Below are 26,986 nucleotides of genomic sequence, written 5' to 3' on the forward strand. Positions count from 1 at the left end.
GTCAGGGATTCAGCAGTGATAAAAGTATAGTCAGTGTCCTCTTATAGATTGTAATATTTTGGAGGACAGAGACACCTAGCAATTAATTACAGCCACCATGATTACTTAAATATAAAAGGTGAAGAAGGCTGGGGTGGGAGCTTGTGAGTCAATGGTAGAACTCTCTCGTGTGCTGTGACCAGGAAAGACAGGAAGGAGGGAAGCAGAGATGGAGGGGGAGAAGAGGGGGAAAGAGACCAGAGAAGAGAGGGAGGAGGAGAGGAGGAGGGGGCGAGGCAAGGAGGGATTATAGGAGACCAGCAGAGCATATCAAAGTCGAAGCTTACGGAATCTGAACATCAGAAAAAGGTATTTCTACTAAACCTGCCTTTTGACTTAGGGACCAACTTTGCATTTTACCACGTGACCTAAACGTAACTCAAAAAGTCAGGTGTCAAAGACAAAAATCGGCGTGCAACTTAGAGGCAAGTTGTGAGATGCGTTTTTCCTCTTTGTTGACTGAGCTACAACTTTGGTCACAGTTAACATCTATAAGTGGAAAGAACGGTTGCTTTAGAAATTTTGGGTAACTGAGCTAAAATTGCCACAACAATTTATAGTCTTTTTTGTTTCTTTCTATAACATACATACTTTACAACTTTTATTTATGAAGCATGATCAGAGAAAAGTTTTTAAGACTGTTGAAGGGAAAGCAATTCTGAGTCCTTTAAAGCGTTTGTTGAGTACTGTGTTAGTCTGTGGTGAAGAAATTCGTGTGTGTGTGTGTGTGTGTGTGTGTGTGTGTGTGTGTGTGTGTTATGCATGTATGGTGTAGTGTGTAGGTGTGTGTATGTGGTGTATGTATGTGTGGTCTGTAGGGTGTGTTGTAAGTGTGTGGTGTGTTTGTGTTTTGTGTATGTGTGGTGTGAGGGGTGGTATGTGTCTGGACGTTTTAGATTTCAGAGGCTGTGCATAGGTAAATGTGTTTTCTATTTGATCACAGAAGAATCAGCATATCTAATTTCTGTTATTGGGTCAGTGTTAAAAGTGCAAGAGCGGCCGGGCGGTGTTGGCACACGCCTTTAATCCCAGCACTCGGGAGGCAGAGCCAGGCGGATCTCTGTGAGTTCGAGGCCAGCCTGGTCTGCAGAGTGAGATCTAAGATAGGCACCAAAACTACACAGAAAAAAACCCTGTCTCGAAGAAAAAAGTGGCAAGAGCATCACTTTGGGTCCCTCCTCTTGGCCAGCATCACTTTGGGTCCCTCCTGTTGGCCAGCGTCACTTTGGGTCCCTCCTGTTGGCCAGCATCACTTTGGGTCCCTCCTGTTGGCCAGCATCACTTTGGATCTCTCCTGTTGTCCAGCATCACTTTGGGTCCCTCCTCTTGGCCAGTATCACTTTGGGTCCCTCCTGTTGGCCAGCATCACTTTGGGTCCCTCCTGTTGGGCATCCTGCTTTGTTGTATTAAAGCAGAAGCTCAGTGCATGCTTCACTCTGACCTCACACTTTTACTCCTCTAGCTCTCAAATGCCAGGATTTAGAGCCTACCCTACACACCCAGCCCCTGCTGTACATTTTTGTTTGTTTGTTTTGTTTTTCAAGACAGGGTTTCCAACAGCCCTGGCTGTCCTGGATCTCGTTCTGTTGACCAGGCTGGCCTCGAACTCACAGAGAACTGCCTGCCTCTGCCTTCCGAGTGCTGGGATTAAAGGCGTGCGCCGCCGCCGCCGCCGCCGCCACCGCCACCGCCGCCTCCACCACCCGGACATTGCATTTTTAAGCACACACCATACAATGAGTCAAAGAACAATTGTATTTTCTAGCTAGACCTCCTACGACACAATACTAAGAAATGACGTAGTGTTTTAAAAATGCTCGATGCTTCTGGCCCTTTCGATCTCAGTTCCATCTCATGCTGCTGATTTATCCATGTTTCCAAAGAAGAAACCAGTGTCCCTATCCTGTGTGGCTCTCTGTTTGGGCACCTACCCTGACTTTGGCTGGCATGGGGGTCAAGTGTTGGGGGCGGGCGTCTTCACCTTTATACTTCAGCCTTGGTCAGGCTCATCCCATCCTCTGTCTTTCTTTGCTCCAACACACTTTCTCCCCCCCACCACCACCACTTTCAGTGAGCCTTCCTGACCCCCAGGAGAGAAGGCCGTTTCCACCCCATCCCCTCCCTTTCCCACCATGGTAAAAGCATGCCCTTCGCATCCACAGCATCCACACAAGATGGTTCCTACACGCAGCTTCTGAAGTAGAAAGAAGCTCTTGGTTCTGAGAGGAACTTGTGGATTTCTGTTTGCTTTTCATAGTCTCCTCCTAGTTAATACCAGTGCCTCAGTCGGTTTAGCTCCATTAAATATGAACTATTATGAATTCCTCCCTTAGACATCAATCCCATTAAGCATCACCAGGGTTGAATATCTCCTTTAGATACGGAATTCACAAATAGGAGTGAGACAGAGTCTTTGCTCCAGTGATCTCAGTTTTAGAGGAGAAACTATGTCAAATGTGTGTTTCACGTTACAGATTTTTCTTCAATACCATTTCTGAAGTCTATGACCCTCCAAACTCCAGGTTTGAAGTTGTGTCTCTGCACTGTCATTTGCTGAGCAAGGTACCCCATAAACCTGAGGTCCCTCAGCAATATGGACAAACAGTAAATGGGAGGAAGATTTAAATGATCTGAAGAAAAGCTAGATTGTGGGAAATAGTAAGTTTAGTAATAATAATATAACATGGCTTTGGGGAAGTATTTAACAAAATAACCCAGGTGCCACACAAAACTGCAAGTGTTTGCTTAATGTCAGTTGATGTCACCGCTCTCCCCGCTCCGTGTTCTAACCCAGGCTGGCCTGGGACTCACCGTGTAGCCCGGAGTGATTTCAACTGCCCAGCATCCTCCAGGACTGCTGGGATGATAGCGTGAGCCACCACACCTGGCTACCCACTGCTGTTTCTCATAGCGGCCTGATGAACCAAATATCAGCATCCACAGGTTTTCAAAACTGAAAGTTTTCGATGTAGAAAAATCAGTTACTTGTTCATTCTTAGAGCCAGTATTTCATTAATGATGATGTCTGGATCATCTCATTTTGAATCTGTATCATAGGGTTTTTTTTTTTCTGCTCCAATCTAAGAATTTGCAGGTTGGTTATGGACAGGAAAATTAACATTGGAATGACAAAAAGGGATTTCTTCCATTTTGAATTCTTCTCCTGTTGTATCTTATGAGGAAGGTCTCAGGGGAGAATTTCTCTGATGGCTGTTTAATACTTCTTTCATGGAAATTAATTTGTGAGCATGCATTTCTGCCTTGGTTTTACTAACATTGTTTATAGTTCATTCCATTCATCCATAGTAATGCTTTCTATTTACATAAGAGATGCTGGGTTTAGAGCACCAAGTTATCAAGTTCCCTCTTAAAGTAAGTCCAATAAAACCTTTACCAGTCATTTCAAAGGGAAAAATGAGATGTATAAATATGAAATAGCCACTTTTAAAATAATATTGTAAAAAGTTCCCAATCATATCACAGAGGAGATAGGTCCTTGTTTTTGTTTTGTTTTTTTTTTTTTTAATTGGTATTTTGAGACAAGGTTTCTCTGTGTAACAGCTCTGGCTGTCCTTGAACTTGCTCTGTAGACCAGTGTGACCTCACTTTCTTTTTTTTTTTTTCTGTAGGTCTTTGCTTGAGGTCTCTTCCTTCTAGATCAGTGGTTCTCAAACTGTGGGTCACAACCCTTTTTGGGAGTCCAGTGACCTTTCATGGGTCATTGAAAGACCATTTGCATATCAGATATTTACATTCAGTAATTTACATTTACTGTTAGATTCATAACAGTAGCAAAACTACAGTTATGAAGTTGCAACGAGAATCATTTTATGGTTGGGGGTGTCACCACAACATGAGGAACTGTATTCGAGGGTCACAGCGTTAGGAAGGCTGAGGACCACTGCTCTAGACCTTTAATCTTGTCGTTCACTACATTTCTAGCTGTAACAAGCTAAATGCACAGAGTGGTGACTGAGCCCATGTGAGCTACGTTGAATTTGTAAATAGAACCCAACCATATTATTCCAGCCATCTCAGATAATCGTAACTTTCATTTTTATTTTCTATTTCCAGAGTAAAGATATTTTTAGATGCTTTTAGCTTCTTCAGAGATGTTCTTGCCGGTCTCGGAAAGGAATCACACCTAGAGAAGAGATGCGTGTGTAAAGGAGGAAAGTGGGCCATTTATTTTTAGGCAAGGAGAGTGATGCCACCAAATGCAGACAGGAGCTGCCCCTGGAGCAGATCTCCTGGGGCCAGACACTGCAGCTACCTCGGGTTTCTTTTGAAACACATCCCCAGCTGCTCTCCAAATAATCATTAATAATAGTTAAAATATGTTAATAATTAAGCAAAAGTTATCTCCCAGGTGAGTAATCCCAGAGGAGCCTGGGGTCACTGGCTTCCCAAGACCTTTCCTCACCCTGTAGTGTGGGGTGAGAAGAGAGTCAAGGGAGAAGAGGTCAATGCTATCTGTCACAGTTCCCTCTGCCTGCTAGGTGCAGCAGGGGTATGGAAGTGGGGAAGTAGATGTCACAGCACACATCTCACAGACAGCGGAACTCGATGAGGAGAAAAAAAAAAAAAACGCTAAGTTTTTGGGGTGTGAATGAATAGCGACACCCGTGAGCTGCCTACGCCTAGACCCCAGAATGGCCATTGAAGTTTACAGTTTCAGTCTGGAAACTACATGTATGCATATACATGCTGGAAGGCACCCATGCACACTCATAAATCATTCTCTCAGGAAAGCAACACCTTGTGCTGAAATTAAACGATTATAAAGGATTTTTGTAGACTTTTTTTTACCATAATTTAATACACCAACAGTCCTCTAAGAATCTTCATATTTTAATAGTTTGATCTCTTAATGATGGTAAAGTATCTTAACATTTCAAAGATTTCCTTTTTTCGGGGGCTCCTGAGTTCTACAACTTTTATTTTTGCGTGTTTATGTATGTGTGTTGGGGAGCAAGTGGGCAAGGACTCCACCACTGAGCTACACCGCCACCGCTCTGTTCTATATTATATGAAAATTCTGATGAAGCCAAGGGGGAGAATGTATGCTTAGTTAGGTCATTAGCATACATAAACATTTGTTGCGTCGTCGTCGTTCTGAAGGCTGCTGTGGAAGAAAGAAATCCAGATGAAGAAGGAGTCAGAACTCCACGCCTCTGAATAATGAGCAGGAGCCATGGGGCTTCACGGCAGGCTGCTAATAACTGTCACTAATGAGTCCTCTGCCACCTCTGCCAAAGGAGGCAAAGGCGGTGTTTTGGCAGTCAGGGAATAGTATACAAATCACATAAATGATTTCAGTCTGGATTTTGAATGTTCTTGAAATCGCCATATTCTTTAACGTTGACAATTGGTCCTCCAAGATCCTCTGGCCTGGTGATGGCTTGTCCCCTTTGGCCGGTGAGTGCATTGGTGATCTTTCTGTTAAACCAGAGGATGAATGAGTCATTCAATCAGTGAGCCCCTAAACTAGAGAAAACCAGAAACAGGAGGGGAACAAGTCTGCCTTAGAAATCCTTACTTCATTCTCTCTGTGACCAGAGCAACAGCCTGATTTTCCTCGGCCTCTACACTGGCCCTCAGTGAGCAGTGGGAAGGACCATTTCCTAGGCAGTATCTGTAGGTGTTCTCTACTGCATCTGTGGAGGAAGAAAAGATGGACTTTCAGAAGTAGAATTTTAAAATCTCATTGTGTATAAAATAATATGAATCAAATGTGGCAGAGACAAACGTGTAAATTAAATCTGTTTATTCCCATCAAGACATGTTGATGGCCATTCATTTGTGACTCACGACAAAAAAAAAAGGAGGGAGAAACAAAACACAGTACCAATATAAAATATGGGCAGCCATTCCTATACTTTCCTCTCTTCTTTCTCCTCCCTAAATCTGCTCATTCATAAGCTTGTGATTTTAGAATGTCATCTTAAATTCTCAGAGGAATTTTCCACATCAAACATTGGTTTTTCTTGAATACAAAAATATCATGTAGATGATAAAGAGAATAATTTCCTTTCTCATAATGACAACTGAAAAACATATGGATGTGAAAGCTTGGGTGAGAAATACTGATTTTTAAAAACACCATATTTGGGTCAGCAAAGTATAGGCTGTTGAAATAATATTAGCCCTAAAAGCTAATAACAAATAGTAATGGATTCGAATGCCAAAATATTGCCTAACACATTCTGTCAATGTGCATATAAACACAGCAGGAAATCCAAAACAAAAACTAATTTATGGGAAATGATGTCCTCCTAATGATGGCGTAGACTGTGGGGGTCCACATTATAAACTACAGTCTTTACATGAGAGGCTTCATTCTACATAGAAAACGTGGTTGCTTTCTGGAAGTATATATCATATCTAATCATTGCCCTATATTTAAGGGTATTTTTCTTATTTTTTTTTTCACGAAGCCTAGTCATTCCACATGTGTCTCATGTCTGTTTAGATATTCACGAAATTAAAAGATAAGAAATGAAAAATCCAGGCTACCCAAAGAATCCTCATGACTTATTGTATTTTGACCTATACAGGATAGTTTTTAAAATAAAAATAAAAGAACAATAGTGTGTTCTAATATGTTGATATTTTATTGATACCCAGATGTGGGTTTTTTTTCATTGCTCAATGATTTCACCTAAATATTTGTATTCTTAAATTCCTGAAAGCTTAGGAACCTGCTGGAGTTCCATAGATAGATGGAGCCAGAACTGAGACTCGGACCCAGATGCCTTTTAATATAAACACAAGGCTCCAGAAGGTATCTCGGGCAATCTGCATTGTAGCAGTCCCCTTACATATAAAAAACTCAGCTCTGGGTTTTATTTTTTTCCAACAGCTTCTATTAAGGGGTTCATGATGAGTCTTCCTCCCACCGATTATTTGGGGGAAGATGTACCATGATGGATGAGAGAATGAGTGACGGGAGAGGTAAACTCCAGACCTTTGCTCGCTTGGGTAAACACTGGAGATTCGGGAGACTGAAGCAAACCGAATCGCAGATATTCAGGATGGTGTTTTTAAAGTCGGGTTTTCTCTGCCGACCTCAGTTCTCACGTTATCTTGTGCTTCTCCTTCTTATCTCTGCGAGATAGCTTCCTGGCTCCTGTAATATTAAACAGCATTTAGGCCGTAATGGCAGGGCCTGCTAAGATCCACGCTCAGTGTTGCCAAAAACTCAGAGTGTGCTCCTCAGGCTTCAGGTTGCTGATGGCAAGGGTGCCTGCCTCTGTTCCCTTCACAACATCCCCGGTAATTTGCTCCAAGGTTCTGGCAGACTGCTGGACCCTGTCACCAGCTGTCACCACCCCCTCTTCCCATCCACACTTGGCAGGAGCCGAGGACTCAGCCAGCCAGTGGAAATCATAGTAGCTGTGGTAACAACTTCAGTGGCATGGTCCCCAGAGACAAGATCACATTTGGCACCTTTCCTCTCAACAGGAATCTAAAAACGGCACTGAATTTGCTACTTGGTGGTGTATAATTTTATTTAATTACACATTTTTAGTTTCAAGTGTTCCCCCATGCCGGCTTCTAAGTGTCAAACGCGCAGATATTGGTAAAAACACTGGCATCCCCCCCCCCTACTTTTATAAGGAGAAGGTAACTATAAATCCAGCCAGTTTGTTCATTTCCATCCACCTTGAAAAACAGAATGCATGCTGTAATTTCTCTCACTGGAACAGTCTTCAAATCTAAAGAAATCCCTTCATAAAATTTTACTGACATAGATTTTCTGACACACTGTCTCAAAATTATTTCAATTCATGAGGGTTTTTCTTCCCCCCTTTAACTTGTACTAGAAAAACATACAGGGAAAAAAAAAACTTAGAGGTTATCGATAGAATGTTTTTCAACTATCTAAGAAATATTTTCGTTTTCAACATCATGAAATGGGTGACAGTCCAAGGATACCACAGCCAACCTAAAAGGAGACGTTCTAAGGGCTGGCGGGGTGGCTCAGTAGGTAAAGGCCCTTGTCACCCAAGCTGGGAAGGCTGTGTTCCATTCCTGGAACTCGTGTGAAGGTGCGCGGAGAGAACCAATGTCACAGAGCTGTCCTCCAAGTCCCACACATGCGCCATGACGGGTGTGTGTGTGCTCATACACACAATAATAGTAAATAATAATAACTTTTGTAAAGACACAGTTGGCTTCAGTAGTCACCGATGGCTTAAGAGCCGTATAAGCCACTCCGAGAGTGGCTTTTCGTCATTCGCTTGAACAGTAATATTAAAAACACTCTAATTTCATGAGGAGGAAGTGTCAGAAGTTACAACGTACTTAAAAGATGTATCGCAGGGCAATCGTCTAAGAAATCTTTGTTCTCCCTGACCTGAGAATCGGGGAGCAGTTGATGCTCCTCCCGACTATTACCAGGCCAACATGGGGGGCCCTGGGTCGCTTCTCCACCTTATTTTTTCAGTTGTTCTTAGGGGCCTGTGTTTCTGAAGTGGAATAGTTTCCTGACAACTCAGGATGATGACCAGACTTCTCGCTGAACATGGAGCCCACTGATTCTGCTAGGCTGGCTGGCGGCCAGCAAAAGACCATTTGCCTTCACCTCCACAGCACCAGGATTGCAAACGCAGGCTACCACCCCCAGATGGTTATACACAGGCTGGGCATCCAGACCCAGGTCTTCACGCTTGCGTGGCAAGCATTTTAACACCTGGGCCTCCTTCCCAGCCCAGGGTTTACCTTGTAGTGACTAACATTTATTTATAAGTATTATCACAAATCCATGGCCTTTATATCCATCATCTTCATCTGGTTTGACAGCAAACGTATAAAATAAATACTTACAATTTCCATTCCGTAGGCAAGGAAACGGAGAATTTCAGAAAACAGATCAAAACTCGGAACCCAGTTAATAAACAACAGAGCTATGATCGAACCCCCGGGTCACTTGATTCATTGCCACACATAAAGAGATATGGTGAGGGAGAAAGGGAACCCAGGAAGCAAAATAATTATAAGGTTTTCTAGGTATGGCTGACGTAAAACATGAAATTAGAAGGGAAGCTGTCTATATAGACTTGTTTATTAGAAATACCGATCCCAAAGTCATCTGTCCGCCTGGAATTACAAGTTGAAGGTATAAACACAATTAAGATGAAAGAGAGATCAAGGCCCAGCCTGGTGAGTGTTCACACTACTGGGGTACACCAGGAGGAGAGTTGTACAAGTCGTTCGGGAGCAAATGGCCTCCACATTTAGCAGTTTCAAACAAAATACGTCTATCTCAAGTTTCTGCCCGTTGTAAAGTCTGGGTCTGGGTTCAGTGTAGCAGCGTGTCTCTACCTCCAGGCTCTTTCAGGTCGTCGTGAGACTGTAGGCTGGGGTTGACATGTCATTTGCCAGCTTAACCGGTACTAGAGGAGCGTGCTTCCAGCTCGCTCGCTCGCTCGCGGGGTTTTGACGGGCCTCTCTCCCACCACATGGGCCTCTCCGTGGGGCGGCCCCGATATATGATGTGACAGCTGCTTTTCCCTGTGGCAAGCAGTGCAAGGGAGAGATTTGAACAACCAAAATAGACGCTCAAGCCTTTTATAACCTAAGATGAGAAGAGACATTCCACGATGCCTGCCTTATGCTTCCCATTATAAGCGAGTTACTAAATCAAGCCTTCACTCAAGGGGAGGGAAATATATAAGGGTATGTGTGAATACCAAGAGACAGGGATCATTTTGAACCATCTCAGAGGGATTCCACTACAGTTGTCTAACGTGCTGGCTTATTTTGGCTTACGCACGTGTGTGTTGTAATGATTGTGCTCACTCCGGGGCCCATAGGAACAGCACTATTCGGCCTGTCGCTATGATCCCTACATGGATATGCAGCACATCGCATTGATGCTCTTGGAGCCGAGGCCAGGCAGTTCTGCATCTTAACTGTCGCCACATTTTATGCTTGGAAAACAGCTACAAGGCTTCAGGGGGCCAGAGAAGAGCCGCGCTGCAGGAGCCTCTCAGAATATTCACTCCGGGAGTTGTTGAGGGCACCTGAGAAACAACCAGGTGCTGGAGGGAAAAAGAAAAAAAAAAAAAAAAACAGAGAAGGCTAAAGATGGGTAGCTAATGTTAACAGATACCACTAACGTGTAGAGGATGAGTCTCAGTAGAGGCGACGGGATGAGGTCATCCGAGAGATGCTCATAACCGCTGAACTACAGTCATGATGCACATGTACCACACTTTATTTATTCATGTGTCCATCAATATACAGGCCATGACGTCACCGCTTGACTGTTGTGACTAGTGCTGGTTTAGATGGGGCCGTGCAGTTAGCTCTGAGACTTCACCTTGCATCCTTTGCGGTACGGCAACAGCTGGTTCAGACAGTCATCCTGGGTGTTTTGTTGGTTTGATTGTTTGTTTGTTTGTTGAGGGATTACTATACTGCTTTCCATAAGTTGTAACATTTTACAGTCTTACCATAAGTTCATGTAGGCATTAGGTTTCTCCATCCCTTGCCAAGATAAATCATAGTTTCAAACTACGGAGCAGTCTGGAAGGCCATGGGCTGACAGTCATTAACACAGCGCATGAATTTGCTCGATCGTATCGCTTCCTTCCTGACACCTGGGATTCTCACTAAACAGCACCTAAGCCACGCTTCCATTGTCCTGCCCCATGGTGGACTCAATTCCATTCTGTTCTGCAGCATCACTCTGTGTGTGCCTTGAGTCTAGTTATCTCTTAGGTTCTGACAGAATGTAGCAGGTAGTCTAGAAGATAACAACACTTTCGGAAAAAGGTTTAGAAAAAACAAGAGCATGCTCTTTCTAAAGAATGCAGTAAATACTTTCCCGTGGGTTCAGATCTGCTTTCCAGCTCGGGATTGAAGAAGTGGGCTCACCCATCTTTACGTGCAAATGTATTTCGTTAGGTTAATTTGCCCTCTGTTTGTCTATCAACATATCCCGTGTAGTTTTATTGGACTACTGCTTAGTAATTTCTGGGACAGTTTGGACCTTTGGAGTTACATGTAACTCAAAGTATATGTAAATGTCAGAGCTCGCTAAATACCAGTCATTGGCCAACAACTCATTGCCTTCTGTTTTCAGTGAGATATTAAACAACATGTGATATCATCGTATGTGATGCTCATTAATCGGCATCCTTAGTGGAAACAGAATCCATCTTGTTGATGGTTTTGTAATGATAGAGTGTGTGTGTATATGTGTGTGTGTGTGTGTGTGTGTGTGTGTGTGTGTGTGTGTAATAAAGCTGTTACCCATCTGGTAAATAATAAAATAGCTCTCCTAACACAAACATCCAATCACTTTTTCACATTTGATACCTGTGTACAATCCCATAGATTATCTCTACCCTTCAGAGTCTACTAAAACCAATAATATGATCAAATCAGTCATTCAAGAAAACTTAACATCCTTTTTAATATTAAGACGTGATAATAATGGTAAGTTATTTCTCATGGAAACTTTGCCCCAGTGCATGACAGGTAATGGTTTGTATCTCCAATAAACCAACTGGAGATTTAAAACACCGGGTGTCGAAATGCACTCAGTGCGTGGCACCTTCCAATACTTCTGCCCGAGCCTAGCAACAAAGAGTAATGGAGAATGTTCCTAAATTGTAATCTGTGAGTCAAGGCAATACGTAGCCCTATGACCCTGCCAGGCATTGAAAAAGTATCCCACCTCACAGGGCTAGTCCAAGGAAAGACAAACCTTCTAAACTGGAGTTATGGTTTCTGGTGTGTGTGTGTGTGTGTGTGTGTGTGTGTGTGTGTGTGTGTGTGTGTGTGTGTGTGTGTGTGTGTGTGTAGTTTCTGTACCCCTGGTAAAGTTGAAAACACAGGAGGCAAGGCATCCGAAGCCGGAGACGTCTGTATTGATCGTTGCTGGGCTAGAACACACCTGTCAACCCTCACTGTCTGCAGCCCCGGCTCCCGTTATTTTCTTCAGAAATTGCTGAAGTATGTAAAACCTCGAGGAGTGTGTGAAGCGATAAATGTTTAGAAAGCTCCTGACATTTCGCCGCTCACACACTATGTAATTTAATGCGAAATGACATATGAAGATATACCCCCTTGTAAGATGATGACTTATAAATTCAAGGATTCTAAAGTCTGTATCTTAATCCATGAAAATCAGAGTTTAAACAGAATCACTGGAAGGCCATAATTTAAACAAGGAGTATGTATTTATGCATTTATAACAAATATACACCATAGATCTCACAATCTATGTTTGCTACATTTCTTGATAGCATTGTGCATTTATATCAGATGTTTTTAACCGGGTGTGGTACTGATAACAATATCCTGAAGTTATTGACTTTTTTATTACTGTTATTTAGAGACAGGGTTTCTCTGTGTAGATTTGGTGCCTGTCCTAGATGTCTCTCTGGTAGATCAGGCTGTCCTCGAACTCACAGAGATCCACCTGGCTCTGCCTCCCAAGTGCTGGGATTAAAGGCATGTGCCACCACCGCCTGGCAAGTTATTGACATTTAAAGAACATCCCATCTATCATATATAGTAATAATAGACTTTCATTCAACTGCTTTTCATATATTATACTGAAGGAATCACTTATTAATTAATAATATGCTGTTCATTCTTATCCATTTGAGATTCAGTTTATTTTTACTTTTTCATAAATTACTATCTTACCTGCAAAAGTGTTTTCTTTTTTTTTTTTTTTTTTTTTATTTCAGTTGTCATTTTTAATTATTTTTTTTTTTGGTTTTTTTTATTATTATTATTATTTTACAACACCATTCAGTTCAACATAATAGCCACAGAATCCCCTGTTCTCCCCCTCTCGCCCACCCCTCCCCCCAGCCCACCCCCCATTCCCACCTCCTCCAGATCAAGGTCTCCAAGTGTTTTCTTAAATTTTCAAAAGTTGGAAGTCCTGCTCATTTTAAGGTGTTGATTTAACAGATAGTCATTGAAATGGACAGGGTAGCCTTCATCTTAGACTTAACCCCACCATGTCAGACAGCTCATACCGCCTGGAACTCCAGCTCCAGAGGATCCAGAGTCCTCCTCTGCAGTCTATGTGTATATCCCCATGAGTGTGCGCTTACACGGACACACATAGTATTAAAATAGAAACCATTTACAACAAAGGCATCAGTACAGTCAGGGTAGTCTTCCCCCAGATGTCAGTCACTCCCATCTGGAACAGTGTCCTGGTGGATTTTCCAGGGAGTTGGCTGCTTGGTAGTTAAGGGGGATGTTTAATGACATGTGCCATGGTCTGGCTAGACAACACTGAATGCTCTCACAATTTGGAATCTAGATCTAGAGTACATAAATGAAACTGTTACATGGGAAAAAATATCCTGCTGAAGGCCAACTATACTTCATGTGCTCTACAGAGAATTCTTACATCAGTAAAATAAGCTAGGCATGCCTCGTTTTTAAGTAAACATAGTATTTGTCATTAATTTTTCAGAGATCAAATACTAGACTAAGTGTTGAACAAATGTCTACATCCATCCAAAGCCACTGCCCTTTGCCCTGCTGTACTATGTTTTTCTTACTATATTATTTGGATATTTAACAACAGTTCTGTCGGGGCAGTTAGCACATCCCCTTGGAGATGGTTTCTGAGAGCACCCCTCTTTCTCCAGATCACTTGTACATTCCAATGTATGAAAAGATCAAAATGTTGAAACAAAATACACTACGGTGGCCAGCATTGGGCTTTCCTATGAATATGCACACACACACACCCCGAGGAAATATTCTAAAGTGTGCTCCATGGAGTGGAGGTGAATGTCTAGTCACTGTTAATGCTTAATTTGCCAGTGACGTAGTCTTCTAAATATTTTAGACGAACTGATAAAAATAATGTATTAAAATTTAATTTATGTTGAATCTATACACTCATAATCATATCGCATAGTTCTCTAGCTCTATTTTCTAAATATTTCAAATAAGGAACATTAATAGACACAAAAATATAATAAATATCTGACTTATAAATTTATAAAATTATTATCACTCCCACTGATGTGAATTATTCTATCGGTGCATATTGCTTGGTCAGTGATATTACTGAATCATATGCTATAAATTCAAAACTTATTCATGTCAGTTTGAAGTGTTACACTTTGAGCTAGATGTGGAGGCACATGCCTGTAATCCTAGCACTCGGCCAGAAGGCAGAAACAGGTGGATCTCCCTGAGTTCGAGGACAGCCTGGTCTATATAGTGAGTTCCAAGACATCCAGGATAATGTAGGGAGACACTGTCTCAAAAAGACAAGATTAAATGTTGCGCTTCGCTTTTGTGTCACACATCTAAGTCTCCTGTGATCATCCCATATGCCATCCAGTTCCTCTGTGAAACATGTTTTTGCTTTTCTCACAATCCTGGTTTCAGAGAACACAGAGCATTTGTAACAGTGTGATACATCTTCGAATGACCTATGGTCGAGAAGATGCGGCAAAGGCCGCTTCAGAGAACTCTACCGCTTTCTTATAATGTGGGACACAGACGAGGCAGAGTAAATAGTGTTTCACGCTTAAGACCTTCCTGGTACCAAATAACTGAGTAACACTCCATCACTATTGAAGCGCTGTCACGGTGCACAGCGCCGCTCCAGGGCTTGCCTGTGTTTGAGAAATTCTGCCTTTATAATTTGCATTGCACGACGACCCCCTGTTATTTCCGAACACGGAAATGTGAGCTTTGCGTAGGAGTCTCGTTATAAACATGCTAAGCGCTTGCCTTTGGAGCTCGGGGCCGCAGACCTTTAAACAACTTGTATGCTTTATCCCTAGCCATGCACCTCTTTGGCCTCAACTGGCACTTACAGCAGGCCGAGAACGACACATTCGAGAACGGAAAAGTCAACCCTGACGTCATGCCCACGAACACCGTATCGTTACCTTCCGGCGACAGCGGTAAGCGAAAGAACCATGGAGCCTGTGCTCTGTTTGAACGTCATCCTCCATAAATGTGGTTGTACCCATGCTTGCATTCCGCTCCTATGGGAAAGTAGAAAAGCTGGGAGGTGGTAGACCTCAGCGGCTCATGAGTGTTTTGTTTTTTATTATTATTATTATTATTAATTTACTCGAAAAGTTGAAAATTCACACTTTTATTACAGGAATAGTATCGTTGTCTGCCTTCAGGGGGCCGACCATTTGGCTCTTCTGCCTTTTATTCTTACAAGCGTGAGTTTTGTTTTCCGTAGACAACAAGCGTACAGTTCAGAATGTCATCTCTCAATGGTACCTTGGGTATATTAAGTTTTCTTAATTGGACTTGGACCTGGAGTTCAGATACCATATTAATCTTACTATAAAAGCTTTTAAATGTAAACGACATTAAAGGATTAGAACTTACTGCCCTTTCTCCAAACCTTCTAGAGTTTACTCTTGGAGGTAATAGACTTTGCAATCAATTGTCTCTGAATAAAAATGGAACTTAAGCGGCTAGAGAATGCTGCATTTCATTTTTCCAGTGTAAACCCCTCAAAAGGGACACGTGCATGTGTATATCTGTGTTGTGCATAGTTTCATGTTATTTATGTGTGTGCAGGTACACACCTAGGCACTGGGTCCCCTCTGACATGTTGAAGAATATTAATGATAAGTTATATCTCAGAGCGACCTGCCAGATGTTGTCCTCTTCTGTCACGTGATGAATTATGTGCTTTAAAGAATTTCCTTTGCTCTTCTCCCTCCATTCCCTCCCTGGGGTGTTTGTACTGCATTTTACCACCCATGATTTCCACCTCACATGCCTGCTTTCTTTGCTAGACTAGAACACAGGAAGCGCCTCTTCCATGGGCGGCTCTTTTTCATGCTCTCGTTTACTGCTCGGCTAGAGATTTGAACACGTGCTCACTCGCCGCCCTCTCATCTTTTCCCTTAACAACACTACTCTATGACAGTGGTTCTCAACCTGTGGGTCTCAAACCCTCGGGGGGAATCCAATGACCCTTTCCCAGGGGTCACCAAAGACTGTTTACATATCAGATATTTTCATTATGATTCAACTCAGTAGTAGAATTACAGTTATGAGTAGTAGTGAAATAATGGTACGGTCAGAGTCACCACAGCATGAGGGACTGTATTAAAGGGTCGCAGCGTTAGGAAGGTTGAGGACCACTGCTGGGTAGCACTTCTCTTACACCTTAAGTTGACTAAGGAGTTTTACACCTTAGATTTTTCACAAGTAAGTATGCCCACACACACCATCTGGAACCTTTTATACAGGGAATTTTAATCTGGTATTTGCCATGTCACCACAGGGCATCACTGAAGGGTGGGTTAATGGCAAGAAGATTTTCCAAACTGAAATTGCAAGTACCCGAGTTTCACATAGTAAACTTTAATTAGCGTTACTGCCGTGCGTTTTTATACATTGGTACCATGTGTAAACAGATCGAGAAACTACACAGACATTAAGATGTATTTGTTTGTGTTGATTGAAATTGAGATGATCTCCTAGAGCGGCTGATCATCACAACAACGCTAGTGAAATGTACTTATTAATTAGAGCAGAGATTATTTTTACAAATTACGAATCATCATTTTAAAGAATCCCATCTTTGTTGTGGACATTTTGTTGCTCGGTGGCGTCCAAACCCGCTGTTATTAAGATGAAAACGTAGCTAATCAGTGTCACTGAATTCAAAATTTGGGAAGCTGAGAAAGCTGCAGGTCGTAGGTGGTCCCTCCAGGCTCAGCCGTGGCTCCTGGCGTTTCTCTTCCAAGGAATGTTAGCCCATATCAGCGTCTCTCCGTGTACATGAACGTATGTTCAGTTCTGAGTCCTTCACCTGTTTACCTGGGCAAAGTGAGTAGTTGTTGAGGTTCGCAAGAACATTAAGAACAACCCTAGAATAGACTTGTCGGGAATCGCATCAATTCCAGAGCACTAGAAGCACATCATACATAGGACTACAGTTTCTGCATGATACAGTCGCTAAGAGATGTCTGGAAACAGTTACTAAACCTGTTGACTAAAATAAAATAATATATAAACCTGTTGACTATAATAGCAGCGAGAAATCCGTGTCCATCAAACCTGTACATACGTATATGTACATGCATATATATATGAAATTCCTAAATTAATATTTCTCTTTACATTGAGAAGTGTGTTCCAGTGCTTTCTATTGTGTCTTGTTACATCTTCCCCAATAATGCTAATTATAAAATAATTTCATAGGTTTTTGAGAGCTAAAGTTTCAAAGACTGCTCTCTCACCCGACACGGTGCTGACATGTGCTGTTGGAGTATCTGGGTATCAGTTCATCCACAGGAACTTCCCCCTCACTGTGTAAAGAAGTCTTTCCCAGAGTGGAGGGTTCCAGTCCTCCCCTCCCCCACTCGCTTGGGAACTCCAGAGAACTGGCCCTCTGGCCTCCCCACAGAACCGCGGTATTTATGGACATTTCAGCTCAGGACAGAAATAATAACAATCAAGGCTGTGTCTTAGCTCAGACTTTGTTGAAAATGTGACCTGAAGAAGTCACGTATCTACTTCATTATTTCTCAAACTGTCCCAAGTCCCCACCCAGGTTGTGAAGAGTAATTCCTTCTGCTTTTCAAGTAAAGTCTTTTGGTATTTAGTTCTTCAGAGGGGCAGGAGGAGACTGTTTGCAAGAATGGAGGAACCTATAATCTGGTTCCTCTAAAAAGACCTCTGTGATAAATTTACAATATTCGTGAACTGTCACCCACACTTTAGATTTGTCAACCGCCCGGACAAGCAGATCACATGATCTCTTTGCAAATTCTGATGCTGCAACCCTTAGAGAAAACCTTAAAATCTGCCATGAAATTCACTAGGAGAATTAACTGTACTGCGCAGGATGAGGAAATGTCTCCGCAGATGTGAGATGCAGCCCTCTGACTCCTGTGGTCCTGTTCTGTTTGCATGTTGTAATCGTCATGCAAGAAACAATGGCTGTGTTCATGGCTGCGTGATCTTCCTGCTTACCTCGAGTCCAAAGCCTGTCAGAGGTGGTGACTGTCTAAAAGGAGAATCCATATTGGAGTGTTACCCTCTGCTCGTCATTCCTACCCCTTTCTATGGCTCAACATTGTAGGGGTGATAGAGCAGACGTGTAGGGTCTCTGGCAACACTAATAGAAATGGACAGAGTGGATAAATGGGTAAGATTAAAGTTTGGATCTCAAATAGCTTCCCTCCAGAAACTAAAATTACTCCCTGGACCAACAGCTTCATTTAGCCTAATGTACTGGAAAGAATTAAACAGGACTATCCTCCAAAGCTGGCTCCTTCGCTTCCTTACTTTATAACCAGTTACTTAACCTTCTGAGCTTGATTTCGTCACACGGGAAGAGGGACTAATAACACTTACTTCTTGGCTTACCAACCTCAGCAGCCTGGCTTTCACGATATTTTCCTTGCAATCTTCTGCCCTCCGTACTCCAGACAGTCATTTCAGAGCTTCCTATTCTGTCCCAAACCCCATCTCACATTCTGTTAAATCATGTCCTCGGAAGGACACGCTCTTGGTTTCCTATAAGCAAACCTCCATTCGTACATAACGTTACTTTTCTCATGGTGTAACAAAAAACAGACAGTAGTAACTTAAAGAAGGGTTGACGTTGGCTCACAGTTTGAAGGTACAGTCCACCATGGTATGGTGTGAGGAGTCGGGACGGCTGGCCGCATTGCATCTGTAGTCAGGAAAGCAGACAGAAATGAATGTTGGTGTTCAGTTCACTCTCTCCTTTTTTTTTTTTGTTCAACCCAGGACCTCAGCCCGTGGGATGGTGTCACTTGTATTTGGTGTAGTTGTTCCTACTTCACTTAACCCAGTCTAGACACTCAATTGCAGACACACCCAGAGATTTGCCTCCTGGGTGACTCTAGATCTGGTTAATGTGATGTAATGTGACAGTCGACATAAACCCCCACGCTACGTGTTTGTGAGTCTGTCCTTTCAGCGTTTGCCCGGGATTCAGGGGCATTTGTCCACTAGCTCTCTTGACTGCTCTGTCTTTAGTATCCTCCCCAGTGTGGGGGCTGGAGAGGTGGCTCCGTGCTTACGAGCCTGTATTGCCCTTGCAGCAGACCCGAGTACCCTTCCGAGCCCCCATGTCGGGCCGCTCACAACCGATGCCCCTGGCCTCGGAGGGCAACCGCACTCATGGGCACGTATACCCACACACAGACTCACACACATAAGCGTGGTGTAAAATACTAACAAAATCAGTCTTCTTTAAAAAAAAAAAACAAAAAACAAAACAAAACCAGTCTCCCCAGGGTGTTGATACCCCAGCCAGCCAGCATATGAACCATTCCGTTGTTCCTTAGGTTTCATGGCAACTACAACCCCTTGACTTCTTCATCTCCTTCGTCTCCTCTACATTCTCTTCCCTTACGGGCATCTTCTTAAACATAGCGTGTAGATTCCCTGAATGCGTGTCTCCCTTCCATGTGAGTCTTGCTTCAGCTTTTACATGGCTGACCTCTGTCACCACCACCGCTGAAGCGCATGATTTGTAGGTCGTCCATTGCTGCCAAGTGCACCACCATTGAATATTCTTCCCTTTTCCTCATATTTGAGATCTCTCATGTTTACATTTCCTCCTTGGGAATACTCATTCTCCTAGAATGCATAGTACCGCACTGACCAGGTCTTTTATTTCACTTTTAGTAGCAACATCCACGTGTTTATCCAGCTCCTTCCCTCTCGCCTGGTCATTAACATCTCAGGACCCTGGTCTGTCGTGACGCAATTACACTTGATCACATCTGTGCTTGTCTTTCGTCCCAGTCGAGGTGACTTTGGCTTAGTCAGCGAGTACATCTTAGGCTACATGCCTTAGCTCCAGACATCAGCTAGAGAAAACCAACCAATGCTTCTTTGGAACATTTCCACCCGAGTGTCTTCTTGGCCTAGCAAATTCCAAGTGTCAAAAACTGAGCGCATCAACGACTTTGGTTTTCTAGTACTACATAAGAAACCATACCAAAGTTCACTGGTTTACAGAAACTGTTTTTCATCTCCTGAAGTCTTGTCAGTTGTCTAGGTAGTTCATATATTTTTTGGCTGGGACTCCTCGTGCAATTGCCTCCAGATGTCTAAGGCTGCCTGAAGGCTCCATTAAGCTGGAGTCCCAGACCGCTCACTCAACTGGCGAGCGGCGAATGGTATATATTTACTTATGCTTAGCTGTGGCTGTGGGAAACAGCATCTGAACCGAGCTTTCCATGTGGTTTAGGTTTCTCAGAATGTAGTAGCTGGTTCTAAGGAAGAATATCCCAAGAGGGCTCATTCTCACTGACCTACACAGAAGCTCAAGGCTTCTTCTGACTTAGCATCGAACTCATCAGGAAGTCACGTAACCTGGCTAAGTGACAGAGTGCTTGCCTAGGATATATGAGACCCTAGTTCAGTCCCCACCCCCCACAAAAGCATTTCACCTGAGGTCATCCAAGCTTCACAATAAGGGGGACTAAGCTTCCTTTGTTTTAAGGAAACTTCAGACTTTGTTTTAAAACTTAAAACATTTTAAGTTAAATCAGAATTAGGCTTCCATTCTTTCTTTTTTTTTTAAGCTAAGCAACTTAGATTTTTATTTTGGTTTCTTTTTCTTTAACAGTGTTTTTGTTGTTGTTTGTTTTGGTTTTGTTGTTGTTGGGTTTTTGGAGATAGGGTGTCTCTGTGTGTAGCCCTGGCTGACCTGGAACTCACCTTTTAGACTAAGCATTGTAGATCCACCTGCCTCTGCCTCTCGAGTGCTGGGATTAAAGGCGTGTGCCACCACAGTCTGGCAACAGAGTTGTTTTCAATATATTTTAATTAAAATACAATTACATCATTTTTCTCCCTCCTCTTTCCTCCCCCTAACCCCCCTCCCATGTCCCTTCCCTCCACTCCCTCCTGTTTCCCCCTTCTCCTCTCAAATTGATAGCTTCTCTTTCTTTTATTATTATTGCTACATATATGTATATATACATCTATATATGTGTATGTATGTATATCCTGCTAAGTCCATTTCTGTTGTTTGTATGTATATGATTTTAGGACTGGTCACTTTGTATAAGATAAGCAGTGAGGAATCTCGTCCCTGGGAGAAGCCAGTTCTTCCTCTCTCTCAGCAATGATTAGTTGCTGGTAGTTCATTGTCTAAGCGTGGGGCCCCTTGATATTTTTCCACTTCCATGTTAGTATGTATGTTAATATTGCCATTGTTCCTGTCTTGTTTATGCAGCCATTTCCAGGAGACACAGTCTCCCTGAAGGTCCCCTGGCACTTAGATCCTCTCTTCTGAGATGTTCGCTGAACATTGGGTACAGGAGTTGTTTTGAAGATGCACCTGTTGGAGCTGGGCTCCCCACAGTCCAACTACATTGTGCATAATTGCTCCTTTCCTGTATAACACATATGTGTATGTACATACATACATCATCTACACATACATGTATATATTAAATGAAGTTATGCCACTTGGGCTGATAATGCTCCCCAAAATAGCCATAGACTATCTAACAAAGCCCCCAGTGTCAAGCATGAGTAACCTCCATTTGAGTTTTTGGTCAGGGTAGTCCAAGTGTTTCCTGAAAAAAATACATATAGGCTGTTGCTCTTGCCCTTGGCTGTTTCTAAGAGATTGAAGAGAAGTCTCTATTGCTGAAATCACCGAACACTCAGGGCGGGGGTCTCTGATTGTCTGAAACATGTGTAACCTGAAAGCCTCCCTTTCTGCTGATCTGCTCTCCATGGTACCAGAGAGTACTGTGCAAGCTGCCAACCGAGGGAAGCGATAGTGCTGTCCACCCATGAGGCCTATGAACCGAAACCCTGACCAGCATGGCAATAGTGGCACGCATACCATGGCAGCAACCAACGGCTATCCTAACTGGACTCAGAGCCCACTCAACAGAAGGGAAACCATGCCCGCTCCTACAAACCTAGCCAACTGCCTGGGCCTGATGAGGGCACAGACTGTAGAGTACTGCCACGTTGCCAGATCAACATGATTCCTTAACTGCATTCTAAATCTTACACACACGGACAAGTGTAGCTAGCATCCCCGCTAAAAGAGCTTCTCTTTGTAACAAACAGAGACATCACAGAAAGTTCCCCTTCTTGGTCATGTACACAAGGAAACACATTCTACAGAGAGCACGTGGAGTAGAGACTGGCTGTCTTTGGAAAACGCGATTGTTATTATATCAACTCAAATTTGCCTCTTGTTCAAGGATTTCTCTGTCAGGAAATAGCACCTAGTGACCTGGTTCAGAAGTTGCTGCAGTTATATATGAATCCTGGTTTCTTACCTTTCCCATTGAGCCCATGGAGAAGCCCCAACAATCCTAACTCCCTGTCTCATTAATTCTATCATTTTTCAACGGGACTACAGCAGCCACCCGTTTATGATGTCTCTACCCTTGCTCATCAATTCTTCAGACACAAATATGGTAACAGTACCTCACCTGACCCCCTAGCCCGATCCACATGCCTTTAGATGACTTAAAAGTCTCTCCGCATTCTGGCTCTTCACCATACTCTTAGTACAGACGTGCACAGCAGAGATATAAAGTCCATGTACCCTGTAGCCAGACCCACCTGGCTTCCTGTCCACCTGTTGATGATTAATGTCTTTATTACTTGGGACAGTTCTTCTGGTTTCTTTCTGTCTATGTTGCTTGTCAACTAAAAGTAACTCATGGGATTTTCCTGATAAGTTTTGAGTAGTACTCTAATGATATGTGACACATAGTACGTGGTTGGAAAATAGGAAGATGTTTGCTATTACTATGCTTTCTTGGCTAAAATGTAAGTCGAGGATTATTATCTTCCTGCTACTCTCGCAAGCTATGAGCATAGTTTGGAGGCCTAGAGTAGTTCTTTTTACCAGTGGCTGGCCAAAATACTCTACAAGTAGTATTTGTTGTGTGAATGCATACATATACATACACACATATATACAGTCAATAAATAATATATAAAGTATATAAGGCCCAGAACAATATCTTGTCTAAAGTATATGTGATGCAAATATGGGTGACGTGAAGTAATTGAGAAGTGTTCTGTCACGTGCTGGCCTGTAAGTAGATTGCCTTGTCTGACTTACCGCTTCTTCATGGAATACTAGTTTGCTTTAAATCTGATAATGGTATAGGAAACCAATCCGTGACACGTGTCACTAATTATTGGTTTTGTATTTTTTTTAATTTAAGCCAATTATGTATTTATATTTTATAGCAAATCTCTTTTAAAGCATGGCTCCTTAAATTAGTATCAATTATATCTTCTCGGGCTGTAATAGAAATCTTTTAATTATTTATATTTTTAGTTACTTGGAGGATCAGATTTTATGGAAAGAATCTTACTATTTTTCCTTTGAATACATAGTGCTGGTTCATTTTAGATTTTTTTTAAAGCATATATTATATGGTATGCACTGTCCAAGGCAATGAGGTAATAAATAGCAGCTTGGGAGAAAGGGGAGACACCCAGGACTGGCACAGACACTTGTTCCCGAAGCATCGGGATTGTTAGTCAAGAAAGAAATCAAGCCAACAATTACAGTGAGTCAGAAAACGGCAACAGGGAAAAGTAGGTGATACATGGCAGGATTCCACTTTTTATTGACAGCTGCATTAAAAAGAGGCAATGAGGTGAGTGCTAAATTTTGACATAAGCAGGTCTGAGATAATGTAGGACTAAAGTGAAAACCGGTGTGCTGGTTAGTGTGTGAGTTCCTTTCCATCAAAGTGTCCAACATAAACACCACTGGGGTGGGAAGATTCCTTTTGGCTCCTGTTTGGGAGATTGTCTGTGTTCCTCTGTCTTTCTCTGCTGGCTCCTTTTATTCCAACCAGTCTCCCCACTTAGGATGGTGCCCCCCACACTGAGTGGGGTCTTCCCTAAATTAGTCCCCCTCTGGAAACGCCCTCACGGGTAAGCCAGGAGTCCCTCTCGTAGGTGGCTCTAAACCCAAGCAGGTTGGCAGTGATTAATCAGCACAGTCAGTGTAACCACGGCAAGTGACTCCTCCAATAAAAAAAAAAAAAAAAAACACGCTAACACCATCCTCCCTTTCATAGAATAGGAATTGCGAGCCTGTGGGTATAAATACACGTGTGTTTGATTCTCCTACTTAGATAAAATTACAGTGGCGCTTACAATGTTTGTGAGTGTTCATTGTGTGACGGCTTCCTCATATATGAAACAGCTTCAGAGAACTGAATTTTACGGCAGGTTACCGACTGCTTGTGCTTTGGAGAGTTGGGACTCACAGGGCTACAAGAGCCCTGAGCTTTATTCAGTATTGATTCTAGCCTTGGCGTTGTTGTGCTGCATAATACTCCTTACTTAGAAGCTGGACTGACACTGTCCATTAAACTGGTGCAAAGTAGCTACGTTTTATTCTACATGGATTGCAACGTAATCCTCTGTGTCCACATGTTAAGTCATGGCATGTGGTCCTGTGTGAACAGGTATGTTCTCCCAGAGATCTTCAAAGCCAGGCTATGAATGAACCTATGATTAGGATTAAATTGGATTGTGGGCTATGGATTATATGTAGACATCTAACTTTGCCTCCTGTTGTTCTGATTATTAGCGCCTCTTGGGGACCAAGAATGGTTATTGTTATTATTTGCCCTCCTTAACGGTTATAGTTACACTTGGACATTTGGATTTTCATTTTAATCATGTAGTCTAGTTTGCTCCCATCCTAGGTAGAGAGCAAAGTCGTGATATATATGAGGAAATGTTTAGTATTTTGTAACTTTGGGGTGATTTTCGAATATTATAAAATAGTTTTCAGTTGCATACCAAACTTCATAATTGCCAAGATAGTTTTAAATGCTCTGATTTGCCCTAGTTGGGAAACCTATCTATTGAAGATTCTTCAGAGATGAAAATACTTTTTAAAGGCCTTCTTTAAAATGCCACTGTAGTGGTGTTTTCATGTAAGATGGAAACCCGTAAGGCGAGGAGTAATAGCTTTGTGTACACGGTCACTTTATGTTTCCCACATGGACAACTGGGCTTTAAGACATTAAGACTGTTGATGAAAGAACCCGCAGTTAGCGAAAAGAAAAAGCAGCCAGTAACTCCCGCATTCAGGCACAACGGGACATGTTGAGAAATCCTTCAAGATGGTGCCCCGCTGCATTTGAAAACTTGGGGCATCTCATTCTCGATGTGAAGCTTTAATTGGTTTGCTTTGGAAGCCACAAGCTTTGAGTTTGCGTAACTACAAGGCACTCTGTTCCCTGGCTCTGTGTGTCCTCCATTTCTCCTTCCTGTCCTCCTAGCAAGCCCGTGCGCACAACCTCTTGTATTTCCTGTGATCATTCCCAAGTTCAGGCTCTCGGGGTTCACGGAGGTAATGATCTCAGTGAGGGACCACAAGAGAGCCCGGCAGCTGGCCTTCCTTTATAGCCTCTGAAGCCAGAGTTCTCTGGAATTCAGGATGAGATGAAAGAGTTCTGTGTCCAAGCTTTTCTCTAAGAGACCCAAGAGCTTCAGAGGAAGGCTCGGTGCAAGTATTTACAAGTTTATCAAATAGTGCCAGCCGCTAGCTGACTTTCAGGGAAGTTTACAATTAAAAAGGACCATTGGACAAACACAAGCTGAAATAGTACAGACTTGACTATGACAAATAAAAAGGGTACCATGACTGGAGAGGCAACAGGACAGGTTTACAAAGGCCCTTTACAAACCTAAAGCTCACCCTGATATTCAAACGAGCAGCTTAGGCAAAAACAGTGTACTGTGCTAAGCTGCCAGTCTGTCTTATGCAAGAAATCGGTAACGTTCCCCCAGCTCCACACCGCTGATTTTTATCAAGAGGCCCACTCTGCCTCTCCCTGTTATTAAAACCACATCTTAAGGTTTTAATAAAAAATAAATAAATAAATAAATAAATAGTGGAATAACCTGAAGCAAATCGAAGTTAACAGGTACTTAGAGACAAGACTCATGGAAAAATCTAGAAAGATAAAAGACTTTTGAATTGTATTGTACTTATAACCCCTTAACAAGACTATACACATTTCAGTTGCATTTAACTTCCCACGATCATGTGATGGGTTCTGTTTTAAATCTTTTCTGCTTTATGAAGTGGCAGTTCCAGTTATTACTGGAACACAAGCAACTGAATATGACCTAGTTATTTAATAAGTGTGTTAAAGGTTTGGGTGATTAACATTAAAAAGGGATAGATATCAGAAGGGGCTGAGGACACTGAGTCAGGACTTTTCGAGTAACTTACATATTCATATGTGAATATTAAAGAATAGAGCAAAAATTCTGTATTGATTCTATGCCTAGCTTTCTTTCTTATAAATACAGACATGAGAGATCTTGCTACAAAAGAAAAGGATGGGAATGGGAGGGTGTCTTGTAGGGTGAAGCTGTTCAGTTCTTTTGGAACTGTTTTTTGTTGTACGTCAGAAATTCACAGTATGGTGTGTTAACCAGAACTATGCGGAGGCCCTCCATGGTGGCGTTTCCATTACATATCACTTAGTGTCATGGAGAGCACAGGGTGGGCAACTTCCTTCTTGATTCAAGATTTGTTGCACAGTTTTTAGAATCCGTTCTTCATCCCACACCAGCAAAGGCTTTCCCCGGGCTCCGGCAAACAGTCCTCACGGCCTCTGACTCTCTCCCCTGGACCACACTGGCTTCATCTGCTATCCGTACGATGCCGTGAAGACGCGAACCGTAATCCGCTGGTCCACTTTAATTCACCTTTGCTATTATGATATCTTAGAAAGCTTTCATCGCATTATGTGCTTTAAAGATACCCATTTCATCAGCTCATTTAATTTATGGGACATATCTACTCTGTAATTTACCTGACAGAGCTAGTATTCATTAAAATCAAAATTACTCCGTGTCAGAAAAAAAAAATCTGATGTGTGTTCAGGTTTAGATTGTTACTCTGCATTTTGTCACAGCCTGTCCGTTCTGAATCCCCATT

The 26,986-nt window shown here is 42.5% G+C and overlaps 1 protein-coding gene across 15 annotated transcripts in view; it reads left to right on the forward strand.

The window, feature by feature from the left end:
- Positions 1 to 26,986, forward strand: part of Tenm3 (teneurin transmembrane protein 3) — a 1,310,468-nt gene that overhangs the window by 1,154,306 nt on the left and 129,176 nt on the right. For all 15 annotated transcript variants that reach the window (XM_076553327.1, XM_076553324.1, XM_076553329.1 and 12 more), the window contains one exon: positions 14,829 to 14,951. In XM_076553327.1, the coding sequence (XP_076409442.1) occupies positions 14,829 to 14,951 (123 nt within the window). The remainder of the gene's footprint in view (positions 1 to 14,828; positions 14,952 to 26,986) is intronic.

The sequence above is a fragment of the Peromyscus maniculatus genome, chromosome 17 (genome assembly GCF_049852395.1).
Source record: "Peromyscus maniculatus bairdii isolate BWxNUB_F1_BW_parent chromosome 17, HU_Pman_BW_mat_3.1, whole genome shotgun sequence".
Classification (NCBI taxonomy): Eukaryota; Metazoa; Chordata; class Mammalia; order Rodentia; family Cricetidae; genus Peromyscus; species Peromyscus maniculatus.